We start from the raw sequence: 25,428 nt of genomic DNA, 5'->3' as shown, positions 1-25,428 counted from the left end.
TGACTAGTTATAATTCTTTAAATTAAATATATCTCAAATGCCACCATAATTCAAGATATCTTAAAAGTATTTTAGGATAGGAGATATGCAGTTTTGACTAATGAAAACTGAATTATAGATATCTTAAAAGCAAATAATAAGTAGACAAAACAAATTTAAAGATATTTTGAATGGTAGATTCAATATAGCTTATATATATATATATATAAGATATTTTGAATTATTCAACTTTAAATTGACATTCTGACTAGTCAAAATTACATAAAAGAGGCTAACACACAATCTCTTACTTCAGATATCTAAAATACTGACAAGTCATAATTACGTTCGAGATATCTTATATTACAATTACCGATGTGTGATGCTTTAAATGACGAATCCGGTGACCTAATTTGAGATATCTTGAAAGGAATTTTGACTAGTCTAAATGTAATTTAAGATATCTTGAATTATTATTCTTCCTAATCAGAATGTAAATACAGATATCCTAAATTACCATTCTGGATAGTCAAAATGTGGTTTTGTCTAGTCAAAATGTATTTTAAGATATCAGAAATATAATTATGGAGTGTCATGGTAATATTTTGTAAAATAGATTATTGTATTGTATTTTATTACATTCATTAAAATTTTATCATTACATGAAAAAATAAAGAAAATGTTACAACTTTAAATTTACAGTCATATGTTTATATTACTGATATGTTCCAAACGAAATTTCTTTTTGTTTTACACTTGTGTAAACAAAATGACAAATGAAATCTAAGTCTTTAAATTCAGACGAAACCGAATTTATGTTAAAACGGCTTGCCATACTGGGTTGGAAACGCCCACAGACACGTAGCCGTCGCCACCACCCTCCGCGGGCTCAAGAGGAGGACAAAACACGGACCCAGAGTCGGACTGATGGTCTTTTAACGCTCCACGTAGCGCATTTCTGACATGTTTAGAATGTTTTACTGTCATCAATGGCGTCCTCTGTCCGTCCATGGTGGAGGGACAATGAATAAGGAGTTTATTATTCTCCAATCATCTGCTTGACCTCATTTAACGCCTGCAGTTGTCAAACCTCACGCGCCATCCTCGTGACCGGCGTGCTTTTGTTAGAAAAAATGTAAAAAAAATCAAGACAAAAGTTTGCGTCGTAATCAGTTTCGTGTTGCCCAGCAACCGCTAACGTCGTCAATATGGCGACCAGACTTCCAAGTAATTTCTATCTGACGTGAATTCATTTTTCAAGCTCTTATCTGACACAAAATAGCAGCAAAAAGAATAAGAAAAAGTTATTTAATTTTATAAACTGATCAAATAAGTTATTAATGTGGTAAAAATATATGGAAGGAAATTTTTTAGGTCTCCTGTCTCTCTTGAAAAGACTTTCAGTATCTTAGTTTTATATTTTTGTTAAAATGAAAGGTTATTTTAGTCTGAAAAAAGTAAATTACAAAACCGTACTTGTAAAAGATTGCAATTTATACATTGCTACTGGGTATATAGCTAGTGCAAGGAAATATTCAAATTACTTTGATATATTTCTTGCAAATAAGTAATCCAATACTCAAAACACACAATTAAATAGTGATTAAAATAAAAAAAATATTTCAAATGTATAAATTTTTAATATGCAATCTTTTCTTTACCGCAATTCTGCAGGCATTGTTTTAGGAATAGAGAAACTTGTGTTTCATAGTTATCCATCTGTCTGGGGACCTTTAGGGAGTATTAAAAAAATTAAGGTTATAAAATAAAGCCCATAAGATTTGCATAATCTGTGTGTGTTTCTAAAATAAATTAAAATTTTAGCAGGCATTAAATAAATTAGATTATAGAGTATGTGTTAAAAGTAATTTTTAAAAAGAATTGCTGTGAATATTTGGCTTTACAAAACACCACAACATATACGTACTGATAGGAAAAAGTAATATTTAAAATTCTAATAATATTATGTTATGTTTTACAGTAAAATTCTACTCCAACATTTTAATATCAAACTATGATTTAAAGGTGAAATAAAACTATTAATAAAATAAGAGCCTTAAGGTTTTTAAAAGGTCACATATTTTAGGTTGTGGTTAAATTACAGGAAGCCCGATCGTTCCAAGGAAGTTGAATTCATTGATAAAACTAACCTTTAGGGAACTTTTTATGAAGTTTACATTCCCAACATTACCGATCGTTTTCAATGTTTAAGAAATATTAACTCTTCACTTTCTGACAAGACAAATTAAAGAAAATTCCTGTCCAGAGGATGATCACAAATTTTCAGCATCTAGGAAACATTCTCTAAAGGTTATGGAATGTTTAGGGAACATTAGAGTTTTGTAAAGTTATCACCAAATAGTGATATATTCATTAAAGTCCTTCTAGAAAATGCAGGAAACCATTGCACTTCGGGGTAATGTTTCAATTCAAAGGGAAGTTGTTGGGTTTGTTTTTTTTTTTGGTTTTCTTTTATAAAAACTAAATTATGATACAATTAAGAAATTGTTTTAGCTCATATGATTGAAGCATTGACCAATCAGGCTCGTTTCCACTTGTGTTATCTGTAAAGCAAATGTCCTAAAACAAATTTTTAGGAAAAACACATCAATAAGTTAAGCTGTTAACCTTCTAAACCTTAGCCTGGAGACAAAATAAAAGAGCAAACACAGTTGGTTTCGTTTAACCCCCCCCCCCCCAACCACATACACACAGATCGGTCGAGTCAAAGTCCAGCCAGACTGAGGCACATGTTGTACGGTCAGGAAGTACTCTGTCTTTTTTTTTTAACTACAGGGATCGTGCATGCACTAGCTGTGGATGTTTATAGCCTTTTTCCTGTTATTGACTGGGCTCTAATACGGATGCATGTCAGCGACGGCAAAGTAATAATAGTTGGTTTTCCAAGTACAGGAATTACTCCGAGACGCCAGGAAATTCCTTAAAAAGGAACATAACTAAAAACGTCCAACAATGACATTTCAAAATCTGGTCAATTTAACAGGAATCAGTGCTGAAAGAACAGGGCAAGGGAAACTTCTACGCCCTCTTGTGGTTACTTTACTGTACTGCTCGATGAAAAAAACCCCAAAGCAGATATTTTATTTTAAAAAAACGACATTTATTCCTAAAGTTTCAACAGAGCTTTTATTTTAAGAGTAAAAATTACCTTAAAAGGTAACCTAACAAGAAAAAAAGGAATATAAAATCTCAATCAACATGAGCCTTTTTTCAATTTTATAAAACTGTAGAAATAATTTCTAAATCAATACTTCACAATTTTAAAACATGACCCCCTAACTAGCCCCAGTCTCCCTGAGCATCACACCTTCCCAACAGATTTTAAAAGAGTGTTTCTAAGGTATGTACGCAGCTGATTCATCAGGTCTTTGTTCTGACCTTCGACCCAGTGCATCTCAATCCCTACATCCCTTCCCTCTGGAATCACATTCAGCAGACACTTGAACAGAAAGTGCTCGTTTCCACTGGGGGTCCCGGGCCGTCCGTTGTCACTGGTGGTTGCATCAGCAGGAGTTTTCTGGTCTATTTTCCGTCCTGGTTCTGCACAGAGGGAGGAACTCTTATCCACATCCTCATCCCCTGCATTTCCTGGTAATTCTTCCACTTCTTGTCCTCCAGCTGTGGTCACTGCTTCTGAACTCAACTCCTTTGAGGAAACCGTGGAGATGGGCTGGTTTTGGGTGGAAACTGAACCAGCGCCGGTTTGCACAGAGGTTCCGATACCGGGGGGCGCCCTGGGAAGCTCTCGGAGCTGACGGGTCTGTTCACGCCTCTTCTGACGGCCGTGGATCCAGGTGTTTTCCACCGCAGTCAATAAGAGGCTCTGCTCCTGCTGTCTGCAGGGGACACGCTTATGCAGCACCTGCAGGAAGACAATGGGACCACCGATGAGACCACCAGACCAGAAGAGCAGGAGCATAATGAAACAATCTAAGTAAAGAAATGCAAAATACGACTAAGCAGCAACATAGGCGTCATAAACCGTCCTCTTTGGTAGAAGTTTATCAGCATCTGAAGCTTCATTTGACAATATTTGTCGACTACTTTGCAAATATTTCTGAGATCATTTGCTTGTTCTCTTATCTTTTTAGCAGATCAGAGATAGACTGGTATATCCAATATTTCGGCTGATAGTTTTCTATTATCTGCACTGGGTGATATTTTGCATTTTGGTTAAAATTGAGATTTGTGTAACATTTTTCACTTCTAACATGTAAATGGAGTAGGAGAAAGCAATATCGACCTAAAACCTCGTCTTGCCCGAAAAAAGAAAAAAACCCAGCACATATTAGGATTTTGTTATATTCACGTCAAAATACCAGGTATCTGTCTTATCCCTTTAAAAAGAAACACAACTTTGCAGCAAAAAAGCCAAAATCATGAGGTCAGATGTGGTCTGCAAGGTTTTGATGTACTTGAAGTACTTACCATGTCAATCTGTTCCTACACCTGACTTCTGTGATCGCAATATCTACACTCAATTGCGTTAAAAAGAAAAAGTAATATATAATTTGAAAACTTAACAAGATAAAAAAAAAAATAAAAAGCCAATTCAATAAGTAATAAGCTAAATAAAAAATAAAAAATAAAAGTTCCTGTATCAGCATTAATGTTTAGTATCTCTGTTTTTTTATTAACTCCTTATAGAAGCAGTCTTTGGATCTTATTTAGCACATTAGTGTAAGTGACTGTTTTTGATGAATATATAACCTTGATTTTTTTTTTTTACGTTACAAAAGTAAAGTCTTGATCTGTCCTCCCATAACACTGTAGATTTCAAATGCTAAATTTCAAAGTATTTCAATGAGGGCCCTATAAGGTTTTAATAAACCTTCAACAATCAATCTTTATCTCAGACACTTAGACTATTTTTGGTTTAAAAGTGTCTCATCTCCATATCAAGAACTCCCCAGGCAGTTTTTATTGATGATATGTCGATCTTTTGTTCTTTTTGTACCAAATATACTTTTGTAACTGTGACCAGAAGATTATAAAGCACTTACAGCAAACTGTAAGGATTTCTCCAACAATGTTTTTTTTAGCCTAGATCACTGCTGTCAAAGTGGTTCTAAACAGAGCTGTGTGGCTGCTGGTCTTCTATCCAACCAAGCAGTAGCACACCAGACTCCAGTCATCCCAGCAAGTCATCAGGTTAACGTTGAGGGTTCAAGCGATAGTTTGTCCCAATCCTTCAGAGCGATCTTTGGTCCCGCCCCACAGATCCACACTTAAGCTAAGCGTGCAGCAAAGCACCCTTCGGTGAAGTGAATTGCCCGCAATTACATACTGTGACATGCTAAATATTAAAGCGGATTATTACGCCCCTGTACTTTGTCGTTTTATTTTGATAAACATAAAATTCACTGTAAATCATCCAAAAATCCCAATCAGAAAGTTTTTGTTCTCTAAACTGAAATTCAATCCATTACCCTTCACCACAAGCTCTGGTTTTATTGATCATTCAGAGGATCATTTGCGACAAGAAGCATATTTTCATGAAAGATTGATATGTAAGGGAATGGTTTCTGTTAAAGATTTATTAGACGTTTATGGACCTGAATAAGCATAACCCTTAGATATAAAATATGCCAAACCATACCTCAGCCATTAAAGGTACAGAGGACGATCTTTTATTTCCGGGTGGATCATCTAAATAAGTGGTCCTCCTAATTGTCAATCATTCTGGTGATATGTTTACATAAGGCCGTCCTATGTGCTCGTCCCGTTATCTTTTTATGCGCATGCATACTTTCAGGCGTAAATGGTGGGTTAGCCACGGTTTCAGACAGCCACTGAAGCTCACCTTGCTCACCGCGGTTCTTCGAAAATAGCCGAGGATCAAAAGAGAAAAAGTGTCTATGAAGTGTATGAGAAGAAAAGGAAGGCCTGAGAAGAGGCAGATATATCCCAGAATCTTTTGCACGGAGAGCTCTCCTCACAAAACATTATGGGATTTGTTGACACAGCGGCCCACTGTCGGCTTTCACCACCCGACAGCGTCGACTAATAATAAAGATGGCGCAGACACCGAGCAGTGGACCAATGGGAAAGTGATCATCTGTCTGAGCAGTAAATTGACGAGTTCACTATATATTCTCTTTTAATGGGATGACTGGTGTGGGGTGCGCTACTGCTTGGTTGGAAAAAAACAACCAGCAGCCCGTTCTGGAACCAGTTTGACAGGCCGGGTCTTGATGGACTGCGGTTCCACGCAACACACAACCAGGGTTGAATTTCCTGAATTTTCCGAAAGCTGAATTATCAGCTTCTTGACAGTTTCCTTCTTGTCACCCAACTGATAACTTTAGTACAAAGAAATCAGAAAGTTTTATTTTTATTCTAATCCCTTGCCAACAGATTTTTTTTTCAGTGGAATCAAGCAGGATATATGTAACTATCCACAAGTTTTGTATCTAACCTGTTTAAATGCTAAAAAAAACTGAAAAAGTGTGTTCAGATTTAAAACCTAACTGTGTATATGTATTTCTTTTACATAAGGTGCATCCTGTGAGTGGACCGGTTCCAGACGAGCATTAAAGGGGTGTCGTGGTGAAGCTCACCCGCAGCTCAGTGAGAGTTTTCTCTATCAGAGCAGTGATGCTGTCCACAGAACTGCTGCAGCTTGCAGCCGCAGCCTGGAGCTCCTTCACCCCTGCCTCTGGTAGCGTGAATGCCAGCGGTTTCTGAGCCTTCTCCAGTTTACGCTTCTTATTGGGAGGAGACTGGTGGACAAAAAAAAAAGCAAAGCAATCACTAAGAACAGTCTGGAGAAGTGAAATCAGTCAACTTTTATTAGCTTATTACAGCATCAGAGGGATAGAAATGGTTTAGTCAGCGTTTGATCTCTTAACTGGTTCAGCTGCTACTTTCCAGTCTAACTCAGATCAAAATGGTCATTTATGATGCAGTGAACTATTTTTTCTCTAGATTCTCTTACATTAGTTTTAAATAATGTGGAGGGGAAACCCTTAACTATTGCTGTTGTATCTAAAATCTTGTATTTAGATTATAGTGTTAAAAAAGCCAGCTGTGTTAACCGTTGAATTCAAAACATAGGGCTACATATACCAGCAGAGGGCAGTGTGTCTTCATTTTAAGATGTGTCACACCCTTATGGAAAATCTGGAAATCTCTGACATCAAACATGTTTTTAAAGATGCAGTTTAATAGAAATCAAAGATAGAAATGTACCAGAGGTTATAACAACTGACTGGATGTCTGCTACAAATGTAAACTAGTGTGGTCTGTCTGCTGCTATGATTTATAAAAACATCTTTAGAAACTAAACTGAAAAGGAGCTGTAAAAACAGGGAGAGATTCATAGCTCAATGAATGCATGTGTACCCAATTTAGGATACTGAACAGTGGTGCCATGGGGGAGTGCAGAGGCAGGGTGAGCTTGCACCTGAACCTGCAGCACATCAAGCATCTTCTCTAGTCTAATCTCCTCTAATGTCAGGCTCTAATCGGGGGTGGGGGTCATTATCCAGGCATAACTGAGCAGAAAGGCTGTGCATCAGTGACATGAACGCTGCACTCATGAGTCACTGCGGTCGGGCCGAACGTGGTCGAGGGCGCGGGTGGGATCTGCGGCAGCAGAGACAGCATGGCCGACTGACCTAGAAACGGCGCGCGGAGGAGCGGACTGCGACCTTCACACTGCTGCACTGATCTGGAGACGAATCCCTGATCTGTTACTTTATGCTGTTTCCTTCAATTGATTTTTAAAAATCTTTATAATCACCCAGACATGATTTTTTTTTTTTTTTTGCTTTATGTAAAATAATAAATTTACTTAAGTGATATTTCCATCTGACTCTCATTTTGATTGATGGAGCCCTTGAATGAAAGGTTTCCTGCCTTGACTGCACCTCCTCTCCCTGTTAGTTGGACCTTTTTTCTCTGTTTTTTTGTTTTACAAGTCTCTCCTAACCTACAAGGTTTCTAAGATCCTGCATCTCATTGCAGAAGGGAAGCAAATCAATAAAATTCATCAAGCTGAACCTGTAGCCTGCATCCTTCACACAGGTTCTCTAACAAATACAAACACAGGTTTTAAAATCAAACCTGTTCCCTTAACACTTGCACAAGCCTGATCCGCATCTCTGTAATGGTTGTGTTGCTCATTCTCATTACTACTTATCACCTCGGTGCTAGAGTGTTGAAGACGGCCCATGACCTACTTTTTTTTTTTTTTAAAGACCCCTTTTAAAACCTAAAACCTTTGTAATAACCGATTCCTTTAAGGTTTAATGATCTCAGCGTTCTAGCCCCAGATGCCAAACACACTCCTAGTAGGGAAACAAAGGCTCCACAGTCCCCCTTCAGGCAAACATTTTAGATCATGTTTGACCCAAAGGTCTGAGTGAGCTCTGCACCTTTCTGATTCGTCTTCTGGCCAAAGGCCTGCATGAACAACACAGAGCCTCGAGGCTTTCTGGGATAAACCCCAGCAGTCTTTCCTGTCTGAATCTTCTTTTCTTCCATGAACACATCCATCTCTTTTGTCTGTGAACAATAGGACTCCTTTGAGGAGAGTTTTTAATCCAGAGCATCTCCAGCCTCTCCAGAAAAAAAACAGAGGAGACACCGGAGTCTTCTGTAAATATCTTATCATCATCCGTTTAAATCTAAACAGCTGATCTCGTTCACGGATTTTCACGCTTTCAACTGAAATGAATGACGGTGCCTCAGATCAGATTAAATCCTGATTCTGTAGTCTGCTGACCAACTTTTCACTCCAATTAAAAACCTAATCTAAAGCCCAAAGCTGTGACCTCTGCTCTGCTCATCTTTCTTGCACCTGAGGTTTATTAGATGCAGTGTTTTAAATCTGCTATATGTTTATGGTAGTTGTGATAAATATGTATAACTCAAATATGAATTCTTTAAAAAATGTAATTATTTTATCAGAAAAAAAAAACTAAATGCTTTATATTTTTCAGCAGACAGTCAAAGACCAGCTTCACAAACAGAGATATGTTTATGGAAAGTTGAGTGGAAGGAAAACGTGTAAAGAATAGAGAAAAGAGAAACTCACATCAGGAATGTATGGATGATTGTAACTAGGAAGATTAGTAATCTAGAGACCAGGCTAAAGAAAGTAAACATCCCCCTACTAAATCAACCTGGGCTTCCTTTAAAGCCTGAGCAGGACCATAGACCACGGAAGGCTGCATTTGTTTTAGTAGTTCATGCAGTTTCTAAATACAAGTTTCAACTTTCTCAGAAATGTTTTGGTTTTTATTATTTCCATTTACCTACTGGCAGATTAATAAAAGAATGAAAGGTAGATTAACTTCTGAATGAAATTTAAATAAATGGGGATGCACCTGCATTTCAGATGTGCTGCTTTTCTAGGCTAATTGGCTCCAGATGTCTCCCTGGATTTAGTGTGGGTAGTGATGGTAACTAGCAGGCTGCAGGGGTTAGTAGGATTGTTAATGGGTCACAGCTGTCACATCTGTCATGAATGAATATTTTAATGGTGACCAGAGAAACATGGCTGCAGAATGAAGAAGCAGAGCGTGTAAATAATCACACACGGAGTGCTTTAAGGGGGTAATGATGACAGCAGGCTCCTGAGAGTAAAACTATGCTGGATGGATGTGAGCCTGGAGCTGAAGTGGGGGCAGAAAAAATTAGGTTGATCATTCTGCTCGGTTGCTTTTCTGCCAGAAAGACCAAAACAGAAAGAGTTCCAGCCAAGAGTCTATTCCACTTAGCTATGTTTAATTCAGGGTTAGGTTGGGTAACAACCAGCTTCATTTTTCATCCCCTTCTTCCAGTCGCGATCATTTCTGACTGGCATCCTGTCCAGACGAGTCTGCGGCATGCTGTGTGCGCACAGCCCTGCCCTGGCAACTGTTGCCTGGCTACTGCTTGCTAGAAATGCCATAAACATCTCCCCGGAGGAAAGGAGTTAAGTGCACATAATGGATCAGGGCTCAGGGTGAGGAAGAGAGGATCCAGATGGAAGAGAGAGAGGATGGAGCAGGACAGAGATGGCGCATCAATAAAAACAGAGGAATCAGTGGTGAATTTTATTATCTCTCCTCGCCGAGCGCCGGATTACACACCTGCAGCAAAGAAGCTAATGAAAACAATCAGCTAGTTTCACAACAAGCTGTCTGAGATTTACTTCATGGATACAAACTACCTGTTTCTGCATTTCAATCCATATAAGTAGATGGTTTCATCCCTCTCTGCTATTATTTTGACCTAAAAAAAATGAAAATTTGTAGTAAAACAATGGAGAAATTAGCTCTCTGCGTTTAACCCATCCCCTTTGAGGAGCAGTGGGCTGCCACTGTGTAGCACCCAGGGAGCAACCGGGGGTTTAGGGTCTTGCTCAGAGACCCTGAGTGGCAGTCAGAGTCGGTTTCAAGCGCAAAACCTCAGGACTGCCTACGCCATTTTTCATGAAAATTTGATTTTAGGCACAAAAATAAATGTGATAGAATGTGATATATTCAAATCTTTCTTTCATAATGTTATATTTTCAGGAAACAGGAAGTTACCGGGACAGCCACATCGTCATAGAAACTCCAGGCCAACGCCCACCGCATGGTCCGTCCCTGGCAGAACTCTGTGTGGGTCACTTTGGGCACCTGAGAAGGAAAACAACAATATTCTTTAGGACAAATTAAATGTATGCCTGACATGGGAAGATAAACAGAAATAACAAAACCAGTTTTTGTTCTTCATAAAATAACAGCAGAACGCTACTGATTTTAGGTAACACAATGGAAGAAATGATTTTTATTAATATGATTCTTATTAATTCATCTGATTTCTCAGTTGGCAAATTAATTGAGTGGGTAATTTGGTTGCAGTAGCTGCATGAGATGCTATCACTGCTGTAAGACCTTAGCACCTGAGAAACAAATAAGATGTTTGTATTTAAGGATGGCATCCAGATGGCAATAGAGGAAAGTGGATTCTCTCCCTTTGCTGATTTGGTCATAGGATTTTAACTGCCTTTCTGGAGGAAGACACAACAACAATCATTCAGCATTTTTATTTGATCTATAATCTCCAATGATTTCATGATTTTGTTTCTCAACCAATCCTAACAGTGATAAGTTGCTTTTATACTAATTCATCTTTTATGATAAAAAGGAGCATAGATCAGGTTTCAGAGTTTTTGCAGGTTTGGAGCTTTTAGTCTCCACTGTCGCTACAAGCAAGGGCGTAGGAATATGTTTACAATTGGGGGGGACACATGTCGGAAATCTGAGATTCGTAAATATTCAACAGAAACATATCTTAAGTACGCTACTTAAAAAAAGGCTATTTAATCTTTTACTTTATTCCTTTATAAATGTGTTTGCAAAAATAATGCATTTAAAATTAACATAATGCATTTGTTCATAAGATGTGAACATATCACCAAACAAAATGACTGGAGTCTTTTATTAAGCAAAGGGAGATGTCTTTCAAGGGCTTCAGCCCTTGGCATATTTAGTGTCCGCATACGCACTAGAAAATCAAAACAATTCAGTAGGCCACACAAGTGCAAAGTTTGATATGTTTTATTTTGTCAAACTTGCAATAATGGTCAAAAATGAATTTATATAGGTTGACTGACAGAGGGAGCTGACAGTGTGTTGAAGAATTATGGACAGGGCGCTTTGAAGCATCTGGTTCAAAAACGCATTATCAACCTTTGGTAGAAATCCATCCATCCTTCCATTTTCTGTACACCCTGTCGTTTTAGTGGGGTCGGGAGGTGCTGGTGCGGGGTCCACCCTAGACAGGTGGCCAGTCTGTCCAGACCTTTGGTAGAAATGGCGCCTTTAATTCCAATTTGCAGTACAGAACAGAGAAAACTACAGAGTTGTCAATGTTGTGTTAATCTGTTTATAGTCTAAAAAGAGGAGCCAGCAGTTTATTTGAGGAAATAAAGATGCAGAAGTTAATTAGTTGGTTAATTAGTGGTTGTGCAGCAGTCCACTGCACGACCAATGCGGCCGCCGCTGCTAAGAATTCAAATTAATTCTCCCTGTGGTTAACTAACGATCAGGAGCGCGGCAGGTATAACATCTGTCCATTTCGGCGAATCAAAACCATGCAAAAAATAAAAAATCCTCGTAAAACGCACGCCCAGACCGGGCTAATTTCAACACAAGTTGTGTTAGGTGACTGTTGCTCACACTGACGTTTCTCTTTTAAAAAAATCTGAGTAAGTCCTACTGCTGTTTCAGCCTTTTAGTTGGTGGTGGCATTGTACTGAAATGAGATATAAAAAAAAATATATAAAAAAAACATTTTGGCTAGCGTGGCAAACGTCTAGAGAAAATTAGCAGTTAAATATTGGATGAGTGATCAGCCCAAGACTACGGAAGAGGATTAGGGCCACTGGAAAAAAAAAGTTAAGTGATTTTTACATTTTATTTCAGTTTAATACGGGAAAAAGTCAGAATTCTGACTTTTATTTTCAGAATTAAGACTTTTTTTCCCTCAGAATTCTGACTTTTTTTCTCAGAATTTTGGATCTTAATGTAGATGGGCACCATGAAGGCAGAGATGTGGAGCACTCAGCTTCACTGACAAAGATGTGAGTTGTTTGAGAGAGCCAGTGACACATTGGTGGAAAATGACAGAATTAGGCAACTTTTTACGTGCCCGAGGGGTCCCCTCATTAATGGAGGAGCAGAAGGTCATTAAAACAAGAGATCTAGTCTCTAAAAGAGACATGGCTATGGCTTGATGCTAACATGTTTGTTGTTAAACATACTTTTGTTATATTACATTTGTGTTGTGTTTTCCAAATAGTGTAGAAAATTAATATAATAAATAACAAATAAATGTATAATGTTTACCTTTTATGAGCAGGACAGGAAGCAGAAGTGTAGCATTACCTCCAACTAGTTAAACTCATAATTATGAAGTTATTCAACAAATTCCTCAAGTAAAAAAGTGCAACTTTTATTTTTTATTTATTTATTTATTTTTACCAGATTTGTTGATTAATTTCAGAATTATGTATTCCTTCCAAATTTCCAAATCTGAAGAATTTTTTAAACCAATATCTACATTATTTAACATTTAGTTTGTTTTAGCAGTACTTCCTGTTATATTTCTTTATACGTATATTTTACATTTTCTTGCACAGCAAGCTCAGCAGATTTGAAATTGTGTGCTTGTGTAAACACAAGTAGTCAATCTTTACTCTAAACATATATTCTGGTTATTTTTTAGTTAGACCTTCTTGTTTTTATATATCTGTATAGTACCCCCACCACCACCACCACCACCACCAAAAAAAACTGTAAATTGATTAGAAACATTAATCATCTGTCAGATTTCTGAGAAAAAAGTCAGATTTCTGAGATTAAAGTCAGAATTCTGAGATTAAAGTCAGAATTCTGAGATTAAAGTCAGAAATCTGAGAAAAAAGTCAGAATTCTGAGAAAAGTCAGAATTCTGACTTTTCCCCCCATGTTAAACTAAAAAAAATTAAAAACCAGTTAACTTTTTTCAGTGGCCCTAATCCTCTTCCTACAAGACTAAGATGCCTAAACCAAAAAGATTCAGTTTCTATATATGAAAGTGAACTGACAACAAGACGTTATAAATAAGCAATATTCATAGCAGCATTCCCGACAGACCATTTTACCTCATTCACAAGTTTCTGACTTTCTGTATCGCTGTTTCCCTCTGAGTGCTCAAACACTCAACAGTTCACAGAGGGGAGGGGGAGTACAGTGACGTAACGCTATGCTGCGCCTTCAAAATAAAAGCACGATAGTTAAAAAATTGTCAAAATCTAATATTTTGCGGTACAATTTTTGGGGGGGACATATCCACCTGGCTTTTATATTGGGGGGGACATGTCCCCCCCGTCCCCCCCGCTTCCTACGCCGCTGGCTACAAGCATGCTTAGTGTGAGGGATTGCATTTGAGTCAATGAGTCGATGCAATCAACTGGTTTTCCTTAGATGGAAAACTTTGAATCAATTTGACTGTATGATCTGGTGAACTGTAAAGTGCCTTGAGATGACATGTGTTGTGATTTGGCGCTATGAGCAAATAATGAGTAAAAACTCTATCCATGTCTCAGGCTAGAGAACAGCTCCAGTTCAAGTTCAAGTACATTCTAGAGACCCCACATGTTTACGTTTGTGATGGTAGGAGAGAAAAGCCTTTCTCTTGACATGCCTCACATAGAGATGCAGTTAAATGGTTGATATGGAGACATCTTTCCCACGCTACGCTAATTTTTAAATTCTCCACCTATATTTTCTGGGGTGGTACGATAAATGTTCCTCAGTGGCTAACAGAAAGAGGTCTCTGTCATACATTAGTTTTATATTAATAGCCATCTGTGCCATCAGTCGGAAGAAAGGGGAAAATTGCTGTGTTAAAAGACAAAATAAAACTAAATGTAAAACACCAAAACAAAACAAGGTTTAGATTCGTTAATGGGTGATAAAAGCTGTGGCATGTTAACTAGAGACGAGTTAGAATTGCTGTAAACCAAAAGCATCAGTCTCCTCCCTGGACATCCGCCAAACCTCCACTCCTTCTGATGAGCTGCTAACAGCAGACTCAGATCTCTGGTTGAGAAGAGGCTGGTGCAGATGGTGGGGTGGGAGGGGGTCTTTCTTTATCTTTCACATGAGCTCCTTTCTGGTTTAGTGGCACATTAGAAAAGTCTGATCAAGCTCCTTGCATCCAAGCACGAGAGGAGTATTAATTGGAAGAATATGCAGGCAACATTTAAACCTGCAGGTATGACCCGTCTGCGTAGTTCCTGTATGAACAAACCGAGATCATAGAGTTTACTAGGGCTTCTCTTTGTTCTGGGTCCCAGCAGGTACTCACCCCTTGCTTCCTCAGCTCCTCCTTCAAAGGTGCCAGGCTGCATTTCTTCCCCAACATACAACTGTACCACCTGCAGAAAGAGAAATCACATCAACCAGCTGTTGGTGTGTATGTGTCCGTCAGCAGACCTCAACTACAAAGCAAGAGATCAAACAAACAGAAGCAGGCTTCAGGGAGCAAAACAAAGGCAAAGAAAAAAAAAACATGAGACAGGAAAACATCCAGGTTCTCTTGGTCCCGCGGCGCAAAGAAAAATGGTTTTGAAGTGTTTTTGAGGTGGAGGCCTAATCGATAATCACCACTGTGCAATAAAGACATGAGTTTGGTGGTGATCAATGAGAAGCAGAGTCCAACAGGGAGGACGGAGGGAAGATAAGCACATTAGGAAGCACCCGTCTGGAAACGTGGCTGGGGGTGCTGCTTCCTCCTAAAGAGTAGTTTAAACATCTTCTGTGATGGATGGAGGCTGCATTGGAGCACATCTGGAGGCGATCTCAGCGTTCACCTGCTGGCTAAGATCCAGGCTCTCTTGACTCAAAATTCCTTTCTGCTATAAATTTGATATTAACCCAGAACATTCGACTGAAAAACCTAAAAAAATAAAATAAAAATAAACAAGCAATAACCTTATGTAGACACTGTTCCATTTCTTTCCTTGAGCATCCAGTCCTCTCATCTTAACCTGTCAGTATTTAGCTACTTAACCTTAAAAGCTTTTCCTGATGAATAAGACCATGATGACCTCTGCTGACCTTATTGAATTCAGGGTGCCAACTAAAAAAATGCATAAGTTGCATTTTCGCCCAATGACGCCTTTTTTTTTTATTTTATGTTATTTATATGGCATGGTGCTCTAATCTTTATCACTATATTTCAAGCAGACTCCTGGAGGTTTATCATTTGTACTGTATTTGTACTGTATAAATTATACAGTATTTTCCTTCACCCTGGCAAAGCAATGTCTTTCCTAGAACAGAAAAATAAGTTAACATTTGACAGTCGTTTCAAGTTCTAATAGTAATATCCACCTGTATAATAATATAAATTTAGTTCATAACACTAGTGATCTATATATTATATTCATTATTTATAATAGTATTCATCTCTATACTCATTCAGGAGAAAACCCATGTCCTGTATTTATGGAACCATTATTTATCCTGCACTTGCTGCTATTGCACTTCTGGTTAGACCTAAACTACATTTCCTTGCCTTGTACCTGTACCTGTGTAATGACAATAAAGTTTAATATAATCTAATCTAATAGCTGTTAGCATGCCTAGCAGCAGTAGCTACTATCAACAGTTTTTGTTTTGAATTATAAGGATTTCCTGTGTTAACCTGAAAAAAAAAATAATTCTTTACACCAAATTTGTGATTTTATTTTGATTTTCCTCATCTGTATGTAAATGTTTCCATGCCAGGGTTTCATTGTTCTCATGACTTTAAAAGTTTGCTTGTCTAGAGTCTATTATCACAGCACTTTGTTTCTGATGTGTAAAGGCGTTTATTTCTACTAGCATGATGATACCTGTAGTGCACTCTTCCTTTCTGAGGAGTTGGTAAACACACTTTCAGCATATCATCTAAATCATGTAAAGAGCCGGAGGGAGAAAGTCAGTGTCTTATTCTTTTTAAATGTAATGCAACCTTTGCAATTTGAAAAATGCTTTTTGTTCAACTGAGATCATTTTGTGAATGAAATGAATAGCCTGGGTTCAGTGCGTTCACTGATCTATAAAAGATTGGACTTTAGAAGTTATCAACTGGCCAATCACAAGTCAGCGTTGATGAAGCTGAAAACTGAACGATTCTGATCAACATCATTTTTCTTGGCTCATTTTATAATTTTCTAAGTTATAACCATCTGTCCCGATGCTTTCAGTTATCCCTTATGTTTGCACAGAGCAATAATGAAATAATGAAATATTGATAGGCTCTAATATTAACAGATGCTCCTGCTTAGATGGAAATCTCCTGTTCAGGAATGAAAGGCTTTCAGTTCATATCAAGAGAGGATCCAGATGGATATATCATATCAATACCACTATGAATCCGGAGCATCACTAGTTTGGAGCTTCTGTCTGACGGTAATTACCCCTGTAGAAGGGGAAGTAGGGTGGCGGAGTGTCTCTCTGGACCTTTTCTGAAAGCTGGCACTGTTTCCATGGACACCTGGTAGCTGTGGTATCCTAGCATGCCGCTGGGAGTGACAGCCGGCTCTGCTTGGTTCGTCTGGAGCCTCAGACCTGTTAAACAAATCTGGATTCGCTCCGACTGCCTCTCCTGTATTCATGATTTGGTAACACGGAGCCGCATAAGAGCAGGCAGGTGTTACCATCAGTGCCCCTCCACTGAAGCATCCTGAGTGAGAACACACACACACACACACACACACACACACACTCCTCATGGCTTGTAGGGCCAGAGCAGGTGTGCTTTGTCTAATCAGCTTTAATAGCTCCACTCTGCCGGGGTCTCACTCCGCTGCTCAGGTGACAGCCCGGCTAACGGGGGAGGCTGAAGTGACGGCCGCCACCCAAACACAGCTGCTCTCCTGAGGGCGCCTGAACCATTACAGTAAGTGAGAGCGACACCGACATCAGAGATCCATCTGCCCGTTTCCCCTCTTAAACTCATCCCATCAAAACTGCAGCACACTTCAACATCCATCCCATAATTAGGATGTTTAGATAAACCTTCCCCCTAGATACAAAGATAAGGACTTCATCTGCTCCTCACCGCAGCCTTTTCTTCAGCTGCAGGCTGTCATGAATGATCCTCTTGACGAACTCCAGCTCGCCGCCCTCTGCCATGATCTCCGTCACCCCGCCTGTGTTCACCGAACTGGGAGGAGGTCTTCGTGAGTTTCTGGAGTTCACCCCCTGCGGAGACCGCGACAAGGCAGACAGAGATTAGGTAGAAATCCTATTAGCATCTTATAAACAAACAGTACTTCATGCCGGAGTCAAACTGAACCAGAACCAGCAGGTAGAACCAGAACTGGAAGATGCAGACGGCCTAAAAACAATGTTGCACCCCCTGACACTGATACCCTTAAAACAAACCCCGTACTTTGCAGATGCATCTCAATAAATCACTAAAATGGTGATTTGATTCAGTGACAGAATTTAAATGGGACAAAAGATAAAAAAAAAGAGTCTCTACAGCAATCAATTTAAAATCTTTTTTTTAAGCATCAAATCACCCGAATAAAACATTAAATTCAGAAATATGTTTGAAGTTATACAGAATTAACATATATGAACCACCGCTGTAGTGCTGCAAGCCTGCGATCAGCTGAGGAGTTCAGCAGGACCTGCTTGATGCGATTTCAGTCTTCCTCTCCTCCATATTGTTTGGTCTAATCTTTCTCATTTTGCTTAGAATAAAACTCCAAAGTTTCTTAGCAGGGTTCAGATGAGGTCACTTGGGGAGCTTTAAAAGGGTATAGTGACGTTAAATGACACTTTATAGCACACTAGGGTTGTGTACATGTTTTTGTTTCAAAGATGACTGTATTACTGGTTATTTTTTTATTTTATCCTCTATTTTGCTGATTTTTTTTTTTTTTTAAAGTCCCTTTGTGTATATTTACAGGTGCTGGTCATAAAATTAGAATATCATGAAAAAGTAGATTGATTTCAGTAATTCCATTTAAAAAGTGAAACTTGTATATTATATTCATACATTACATACAAACTCATATATTTCAGATGTTTATTTTGTTTAATTTTGATGATTACAAATGACAACAAATGAAAATCTCAAATTCATCATATCAGAAAATTAGAATATTACTGAAGACCAATAAAAACAAAGGATTTATAGAAATGTTGGCCAACTGAAAAGTATGAACATGAAAAGTATGAGCATGTACAGCACTCAGTATTTAGTTGGGCCTCCTTTGGCCTGTATTACTGCAGCAATGCGGCGTGGCATGGAGTCGATCAGTCTGTGGCACTGCTCAGGTGTTATGTTGCCCAGGTTGCTCTAATAGTGGCTTTTAGCTCTTCTGAATTGTTGGGTCTGGTGTATTGCATCTTCTTCTTCACAATACCCCATAGATTTTCTATGGGGTTAAGGTCAGGAGAGTTTGCTGGCCAATTAAGAACAGGGATACCATGGTCCTTCAACCAGGTACTGGTAGCTTTGGCACTGTGTGCAGGTGCCAAGTCCTGTTGGAAAATGAAATCTGCATCTCCAAAAAGTTGGTCAGCTGCAGGAAGCATGAAGTGCTCTAAAACTTCCTGGTATGTGGCTGCGTTGACCCTGGACCTCAGAAAACACAATGGACCAACACCAGCAGATGACATGGCACCCCAAACCATCACTGACTGTGGAAACTTTACACTGGACTTCAAGCAACGTGGATGAAGTGCCTCTCTTCTTTTCCTCCAGACTCTGGGACCTTGATTTCCAAAGGAAATGCAAAATTTACTTTCATCAGAGAACATGACTTTGGACCACTCACCAGCAGTCCAGTCCTGTTTCTCTTTAGCCCAGGCAAGACGCTTCTGACGCTGTCTGTGGTTCAAGAGTGGCTTGACACAAGGAATGCGACAGCAGAAACCCATGTCTTTCATACGTCTGTGTGTGGTGGTTCTTGAAGCACTCACTCCAGCTGCAGTCCACTCTTTGTGAATCTCCCCCACATTTTTGAATGGGTTTTGTTTCACAATCCTCTCCAGGGTGTGGTTATCTCTCTTGCTTGTACACTTTTTTCGACCACATCTTTTCCTTCCCTTCGCCTCTCTATTAATGTGCTTGGACACTGAGCTCTGTGAACAGCCAGCCTCTTTAGCGATGACCTTTTGTGTCTTGCCCTCATTGTGCAAGGTGTCGATGGTCGTCTTTTGGACAACTGTCAAGTCAGCAGTCTTCCCCATGATTGTGTAGCCTATAGAACTAGACTGAAAGACCATTTAAAGGCTTTTGCAGGTGGTTTGAGTTAATTAGCTGATTAGAGTGTGGCACCAGGGGCCATCAATTTTGAACCTTTTCACAATATTCTAATTTTCTGATATGATGAATTTGAGATTTTCATTTGTTGTCATTTGTAATCATCAAAATTAAACAAAATAAACATCTGAAATATATGAGTTTGTATGTAATGTATGAATATAATATACAAGTTTCACTTTTTAAATGGAATTACTGAAATCAATCTACTTTTTCATGATATTCTAATTTTATGACCAGCACCTGTATAATAACAGAACTACCTGGAGGTACAATAGTGTGAAATGTGTAAGGGGTCAACAAGTAAACAATTTGTTTAAAACCAGTTAGCACCTCCTAGCCAAGTTATAAAAATAATGAAAAAAAGTCAAAGTTCCAGCTTGAATTAAAAAAAGAAAACCCATTGAGTCTCTGATCGCTTGTTTTTTCCAAACTTTTTCCTTCCAATGAACTTTCCATCAATGTGTTTGATAGAGGACCGTATGAACCGCTAGCTTTCTTTGCAAAGTATTTATGCGAGTCTTCCTGTGTGTGTGTGTGTATATATATATATAAAGATAAAAGCCATTATTCTATACTTCATGTGTACAATTTAAGCTTTCTGGGGAACTGAATGTTGAGAATTCATTAGCTGCTAGGCATTAGTCATTATTACTAAAATAAATGATGGAAAAACTGAGTTCTTGATGAGTTTTTTGATCGATTTTCTAAAACAGATAGAAACTTACTGAGACACACAGCTGCAAAAAAAAAAGAAAGATTTACCTTTGCTTCTAGTTGGTTGGCGAAAAACGGTGGATTGCACATGCAAAAATCATAGATCATTTCTGTCTCTTCTTTCAAGGCGTCCATCAGTAAAGTCTTCTGCGGGACTTTTACAACTAGGAAAGTCAAGGAAAGAAAAATAGAAAAGATAAGATGATGAGATCTTAACTCCTCCAAACGAGGGCAGCAGCTTATGGCGCTGTCACATCTTGACGATTTAGCCAGCGTATGGCAACGTATGAAAAATTTTGCAAAAATGCTAGCGTTTGTTGGATAAGTTATGCGTAAGTTTTGTATTAGTTATGAGGAAGCTGGCACACAAAATTTCTTGAAGTATGCCAGTGTATGCTCATACATGGGCCATAAGTTACAGGTAAGTTGACACACGTTAATTGTACATCACTCATTAGTAATTGTGTCCAACTCGTCCAACCTGTCGTTGAAAATAATTTGTGGACTCATTATAAATACGCTGTATATATGCCTAAGATTGTAAAAATACATAGGAAGTTCCACGTATGCTAGCGTTGTAGATCTTTCTGTGACGTCAGGCATACGCTGGCTAAGTCGTCAAGCTGTGACAGCGCCATAAACACAGTTGTGTGGCAACCTTTTATTTTCCTAACACTCGCATTACATTAAAACCACCTCCTTCCATAAAGCGTCAAAGCCCACAACATCATACCATCTCCACCGTGCTTGAGCCTACATTCATTCACCTTTAACCAGGTCTGACAGGTTGTTCTGCTCCACGTTCTTCTTGGCGTAGGCGAAGCAGATGTCGTCCACTTCTGTAGCGAGGAAGTACCAGCCGTTCATTGTGGCTCCCAGTAAGGGGTATATACAGGACGCTCCGGTGCCTGGGGTAAGAGGAAGCACATCTGTAGAGTCTGACACTGTGAAGATTGATTGTGGCCGTCAGGAATGATATGGAAATGTTCGCTGATATAGTCTGGCAAACAGACGGTAAATGTGGTGCCCTGCTAAACAGCCCAAAGATCTGAAGCCAATAAACGTCAGTTCCAGTAGTGATAATCCAATCGTTTAAACGTAACAAGGTGCGTTATTCAGGTCAGAGAGAGCCGGCCTCCTTTACTAAAGGGACGATTGGTGGTGATCCATCAAAGAGAAGGCGACTTAATTCTGCTTCCTGACAGCAACAGGGTCACCAATCAGTGACCCCGACTCTCACAGAGAACACACATACACCTCTGCAGGGAGAGCACAGTGTTCTCCTCTTTTACACTGACAGAGATGCATGTGGACTGGGAGAACTGGGAAAGACTAAGGTCATTAGCTGCATGCTATAAATTGCCTTTTTCTAATAGATGTAGAATCCCTTAAAACAGAAATAAAAACAATTACAAATATGAGGCCAAATTTTGCTTTAAAATTGGAAAAAACAAAACAAATAAGTAGCCATGATAAAATACCAAGAACATAAATGTATAAAGGTCTATGGATATTTTAAAAGGACACAGATACATTTTTAAAAAATTGTTCATTTACACTTCTCATTACTTTAACAATAAAGTCAAATATCAAAGAGCTCCATTTGGATTTTATGTAATAGACCAAAAAACTAAGAAATATGGGTTTATCAAATTAACTTATCTAATTTTTTTAGAAAAGTAAGTGTAACCAGTTTTTTAAGAAGCCATCTAATTAGAAAACAAAGTTTCCTGGTTTGAGGTTTCATCTCATTATAGATCAAGCTGTTCCATGAGGGAAACAGAGGTTTGTTAGAGAATATTAATCAGCAAAGAGCAACGACCTGTCAAACACCATAAAACAGAAGAACAAGTCTGTAAGCCACGATTAGACTATCGTTTGTCGTATCCACTTCCCAAAAGCCGACTCTGTCAAGTAAATTCAAGTCTCCGCAAACAATGAAATATCACAATTATAAACAAACATAACTTCCTGAATGTTACGGAAGCCGCCATTTTGATTTGCTTGTTTCCATCCTTCAATCCTAGAGAGCAGTAGTACCGTAGATCGTCACTAGGAGGCGAGGAACCGTGCTAGCGTGGTGTCTAAACTGTCGTAAGGAACCAAGCTCAGCACGGTTAACTAGCTCAGTCCCAAATCGTCACGGATCGGTTTCAGAGGGTAGTGTAAATGGGGCTGCTCCGCAAAGAAATTACAAACATTTTAGTTTTGAAACATTTGAAAGTTTTGGATGTAATTTGACAAAGATTTAATAAATTCAAGTTGGTTAAATTATTTTGCCAGTAATAAAAAACAAATCTTTGGTGTGCTGAAATTTGGCTAAACTAGATAAAAAATGCCAGCCATATAGAGCAGGTCAATCCGTGTTTCTTATTCTAATGGAAAAGGAATATTTTATGAAATGTTCTCTCAATGCTTCCTCTGATGCAGAAATCTAATGTATGCATGCACTCCATGGTGACACATGCAGGTTTATACCGATGTCGATGCCCCGGCGTTGCTGCTTCTGGCCGTCGATCAGGTCCTCCACCCAGTGGATGTAGTTGAGGCGCAGAGGGACCGTAGGGATGAGGCGCTCCAGAGGAATCTCGATGGTCAACCCGAAGTCTTCCTTCAGCAGCGTGCAGGTCAGCGCTCGCACCGCCTCCGGTTCTTTAAAGTTCACACTAAGAGAAAACCAGACTTAAGGTGAAATATTCCATCAAACACAACAAAGGGACATCATTTAAAATGTGGTCCTAGAACAAAACAAAAACAAAACAGATTATTTTAAAAGGAGGTGAACATCAGCTTTTAGGCATAGAGCCTTAAATGCGTGTTAAACATCACTACTACTTGTATTACTGTGGTAATGTCACCAACCAGGAGTCCAGGGAACTGTATCTAAATACAAAGCAGGCAGAGAAGACCAACCAGAAACCTCAACATAGAACTGGAGAAAACCTTTAAATTAAACTTAAACTTAAAAAATTAAGTGCAATTTTTTATAGACAAAATACAAAAACCAAAACATTCACCAAGATCTACTACGGTATGTATATCACTGTGTTAGGTAGAAACAAGTCATTCAAATAAAAATATTTACTTTCCAAATTATTAGTGAAAAAGGGAGAAAAAAGAAAACATAAACCAAAAAGCCATTTGGCTTCTTTCACACGTTTTTTTTTCTCAAAGCAATCAAAAATACTTTAGTCCAAAAAGATCATGAGAGAGTTCTTAATCTGCATTATGAATAATGACAAATACAAAAGAACTGTACTTTTATTTAGAAAACCACTGTTTTCTTTGCTCTTGGTTTGTTTACATGTAGAAGAACATAATAATCTAATCAATCCTCAAAATTTTTAAATCAGTGGCTTGATGCCAAATTTCGATTGGAAAAAAATTCACAACGACTACAGGTGGGATCTTCTTTTTTAAACCCGAGTATGGCCAGGAGGTAAAATGAAAAAAAAAAAATCTTCAATCTATTATGCAGTAAAACTGATCAACATAAACCATGGTGAACCAACATCATGGTTTCCTTCAGCCTGCTATATATAAAGCTGGTATTACAGTTTGTTACTGCTAATAAAATGAATATTTATTCAAATCTAAATGTGGTTTAATTTTCTTTCCTTCCAGTCTCAGTTGCCCAGTTGGATTAACCACTCCACCAAACTACTCTTAAATCGGCACTTCATTAACCTGCAGCTCTCTCCTCCGAGCCTCATCACTTCACATTTCACACAAACCTACGTGAGAGACGAGATGCGGATAAGCAGCCCATCAAATTAAAATCCCCCGCTGATTGTAAAGATTCTCTCTTTTTTTTTATTAACACTCTACTCAGCACAAAACTCCCCCCCCTCCTCTCTCACACTCATCTGGCTTCCCATCTTCCCTCCTCCACGTGTTTAACCATTTCAGCTGTCACACCAGAATGCGTGGGCGGGGAAGGTGTAATTAAAGCCTCACCAAGTCCTTTTGCACCTTGGCAGATGCAATTAATTACATCCTGGTGATTGGGGAGCATCACAAACCGCACATGGTGGATAAGAAAGCAACCCAGCAAGATGAGGATGATGTGACACAATTCAGCTCAGGTTTTAGTTTGATTTGCTTATATTTCTATTAAAAGATCAATTTTATTCTCAAGAGAACAAAAAAGTCTTAAGTTTTCTTGTCTTTATTATAGGAAAGCATTTAAACAGAATATTTTAAAAGTTACCCAGACAGAAAACACACTTTATTAGGATTGGCAGCAGTTCAATTGTTTATACCAGGTAATTATATTTATTAATTATGCAATAATTACATCCTTTATTAACCTGGCATTAACATTTTATTATTGATAAACTACAATTCATTATGATAAAAGAGTGATTATCCAAAGTTACAAGTAGATGAAAGTTTATTTTTTTCTTTATAAGCTGTTAAAAATGTTTTACTTTGGATGCAGTGAAAAATGAGCTGGTCACTGAAATCAGAGGACTTTGAGCTCGATTAGATTTGATTGATGAACAATTAGTAAGAAATCTTTCAGGACTTGTTATAAAAAGTTAATTGAAAGAAGAATCAACCATTTTCTTTTTACTTCACAGTAAAATCCTACTTTTTCTTTAAAAATCTAAATGAATTCCAGTAGAATACAGAAGTAGAATTCTTCTGCTGAATGAAGAAAACATGAAGTGGGCTCGGCGTTAACAGATCCAGTGGAAAAAGGGCCATCAGTTGGGTAACAAAGTTTCCACGTTGCTAATCTGAAATCCACCCCCCTTGTTTCCCCTCAGCTAATGAACAATCCCTATGAAACAGTCTTTTTAGCGGCTGCTAACACCATGATCCTCCACAGGATGGTGAAAAGAGGAACCAGTTAAAGGAAACTGGGCTGAAGTAATAAATCAGACCAAAAACAAGAGCCATCCTTCCTCAACATCA

At 38.5% G+C, this 25,428-nt stretch overlaps 1 protein-coding gene across 1 annotated transcript in view; it reads right to left on the bottom strand.

Annotated features, from left to right (window-relative positions):
- Nucleotides 1-3,107: 3,107 nt before the first annotated feature.
- Nucleotides 3,108-25,428, bottom strand: part of mettl16 (methyltransferase like 16) — a 30,123-nt gene continuing 7,802 nt past the window's right edge. The window contains exons 2-9 of the mRNA XM_038283961.1: nucleotides 22,987-23,174; nucleotides 21,276-21,416; nucleotides 20,557-20,672; nucleotides 17,572-17,714; nucleotides 14,830-14,899; nucleotides 10,521-10,610; nucleotides 6,561-6,722; nucleotides 3,108-3,862 (exon numbers count right to left, since the gene is read on the bottom strand). Coding sequence (XP_038139889.1) covers nucleotides 3,302-3,862; nucleotides 6,561-6,722; nucleotides 10,521-10,610; nucleotides 14,830-14,899; nucleotides 17,572-17,714; nucleotides 20,557-20,672; nucleotides 21,276-21,416; nucleotides 22,987-23,174 — 1,471 coding nt within the window. The 3' untranslated portion in view covers nucleotides 3,108-3,301. The remainder of the gene's footprint in view (nucleotides 3,863-6,560; nucleotides 6,723-10,520; nucleotides 10,611-14,829; nucleotides 14,900-17,571; nucleotides 17,715-20,556; nucleotides 20,673-21,275; nucleotides 21,417-22,986; nucleotides 23,175-25,428) is intronic.

This window comes from Cyprinodon tularosa, unplaced genomic scaffold (genome assembly GCF_016077235.1).
Source record: "Cyprinodon tularosa strain WSP-4 unplaced genomic scaffold, ASM1607723v1 ctg198, whole genome shotgun sequence".
NCBI lineage: Eukaryota > Metazoa > Chordata > Actinopteri > Cyprinodontiformes > Cyprinodontidae > Cyprinodon > Cyprinodon tularosa.
Note: the sequence above shows the minus strand (reverse complement) of the source record. Positions and strands in the feature narration are given on the sequence as shown.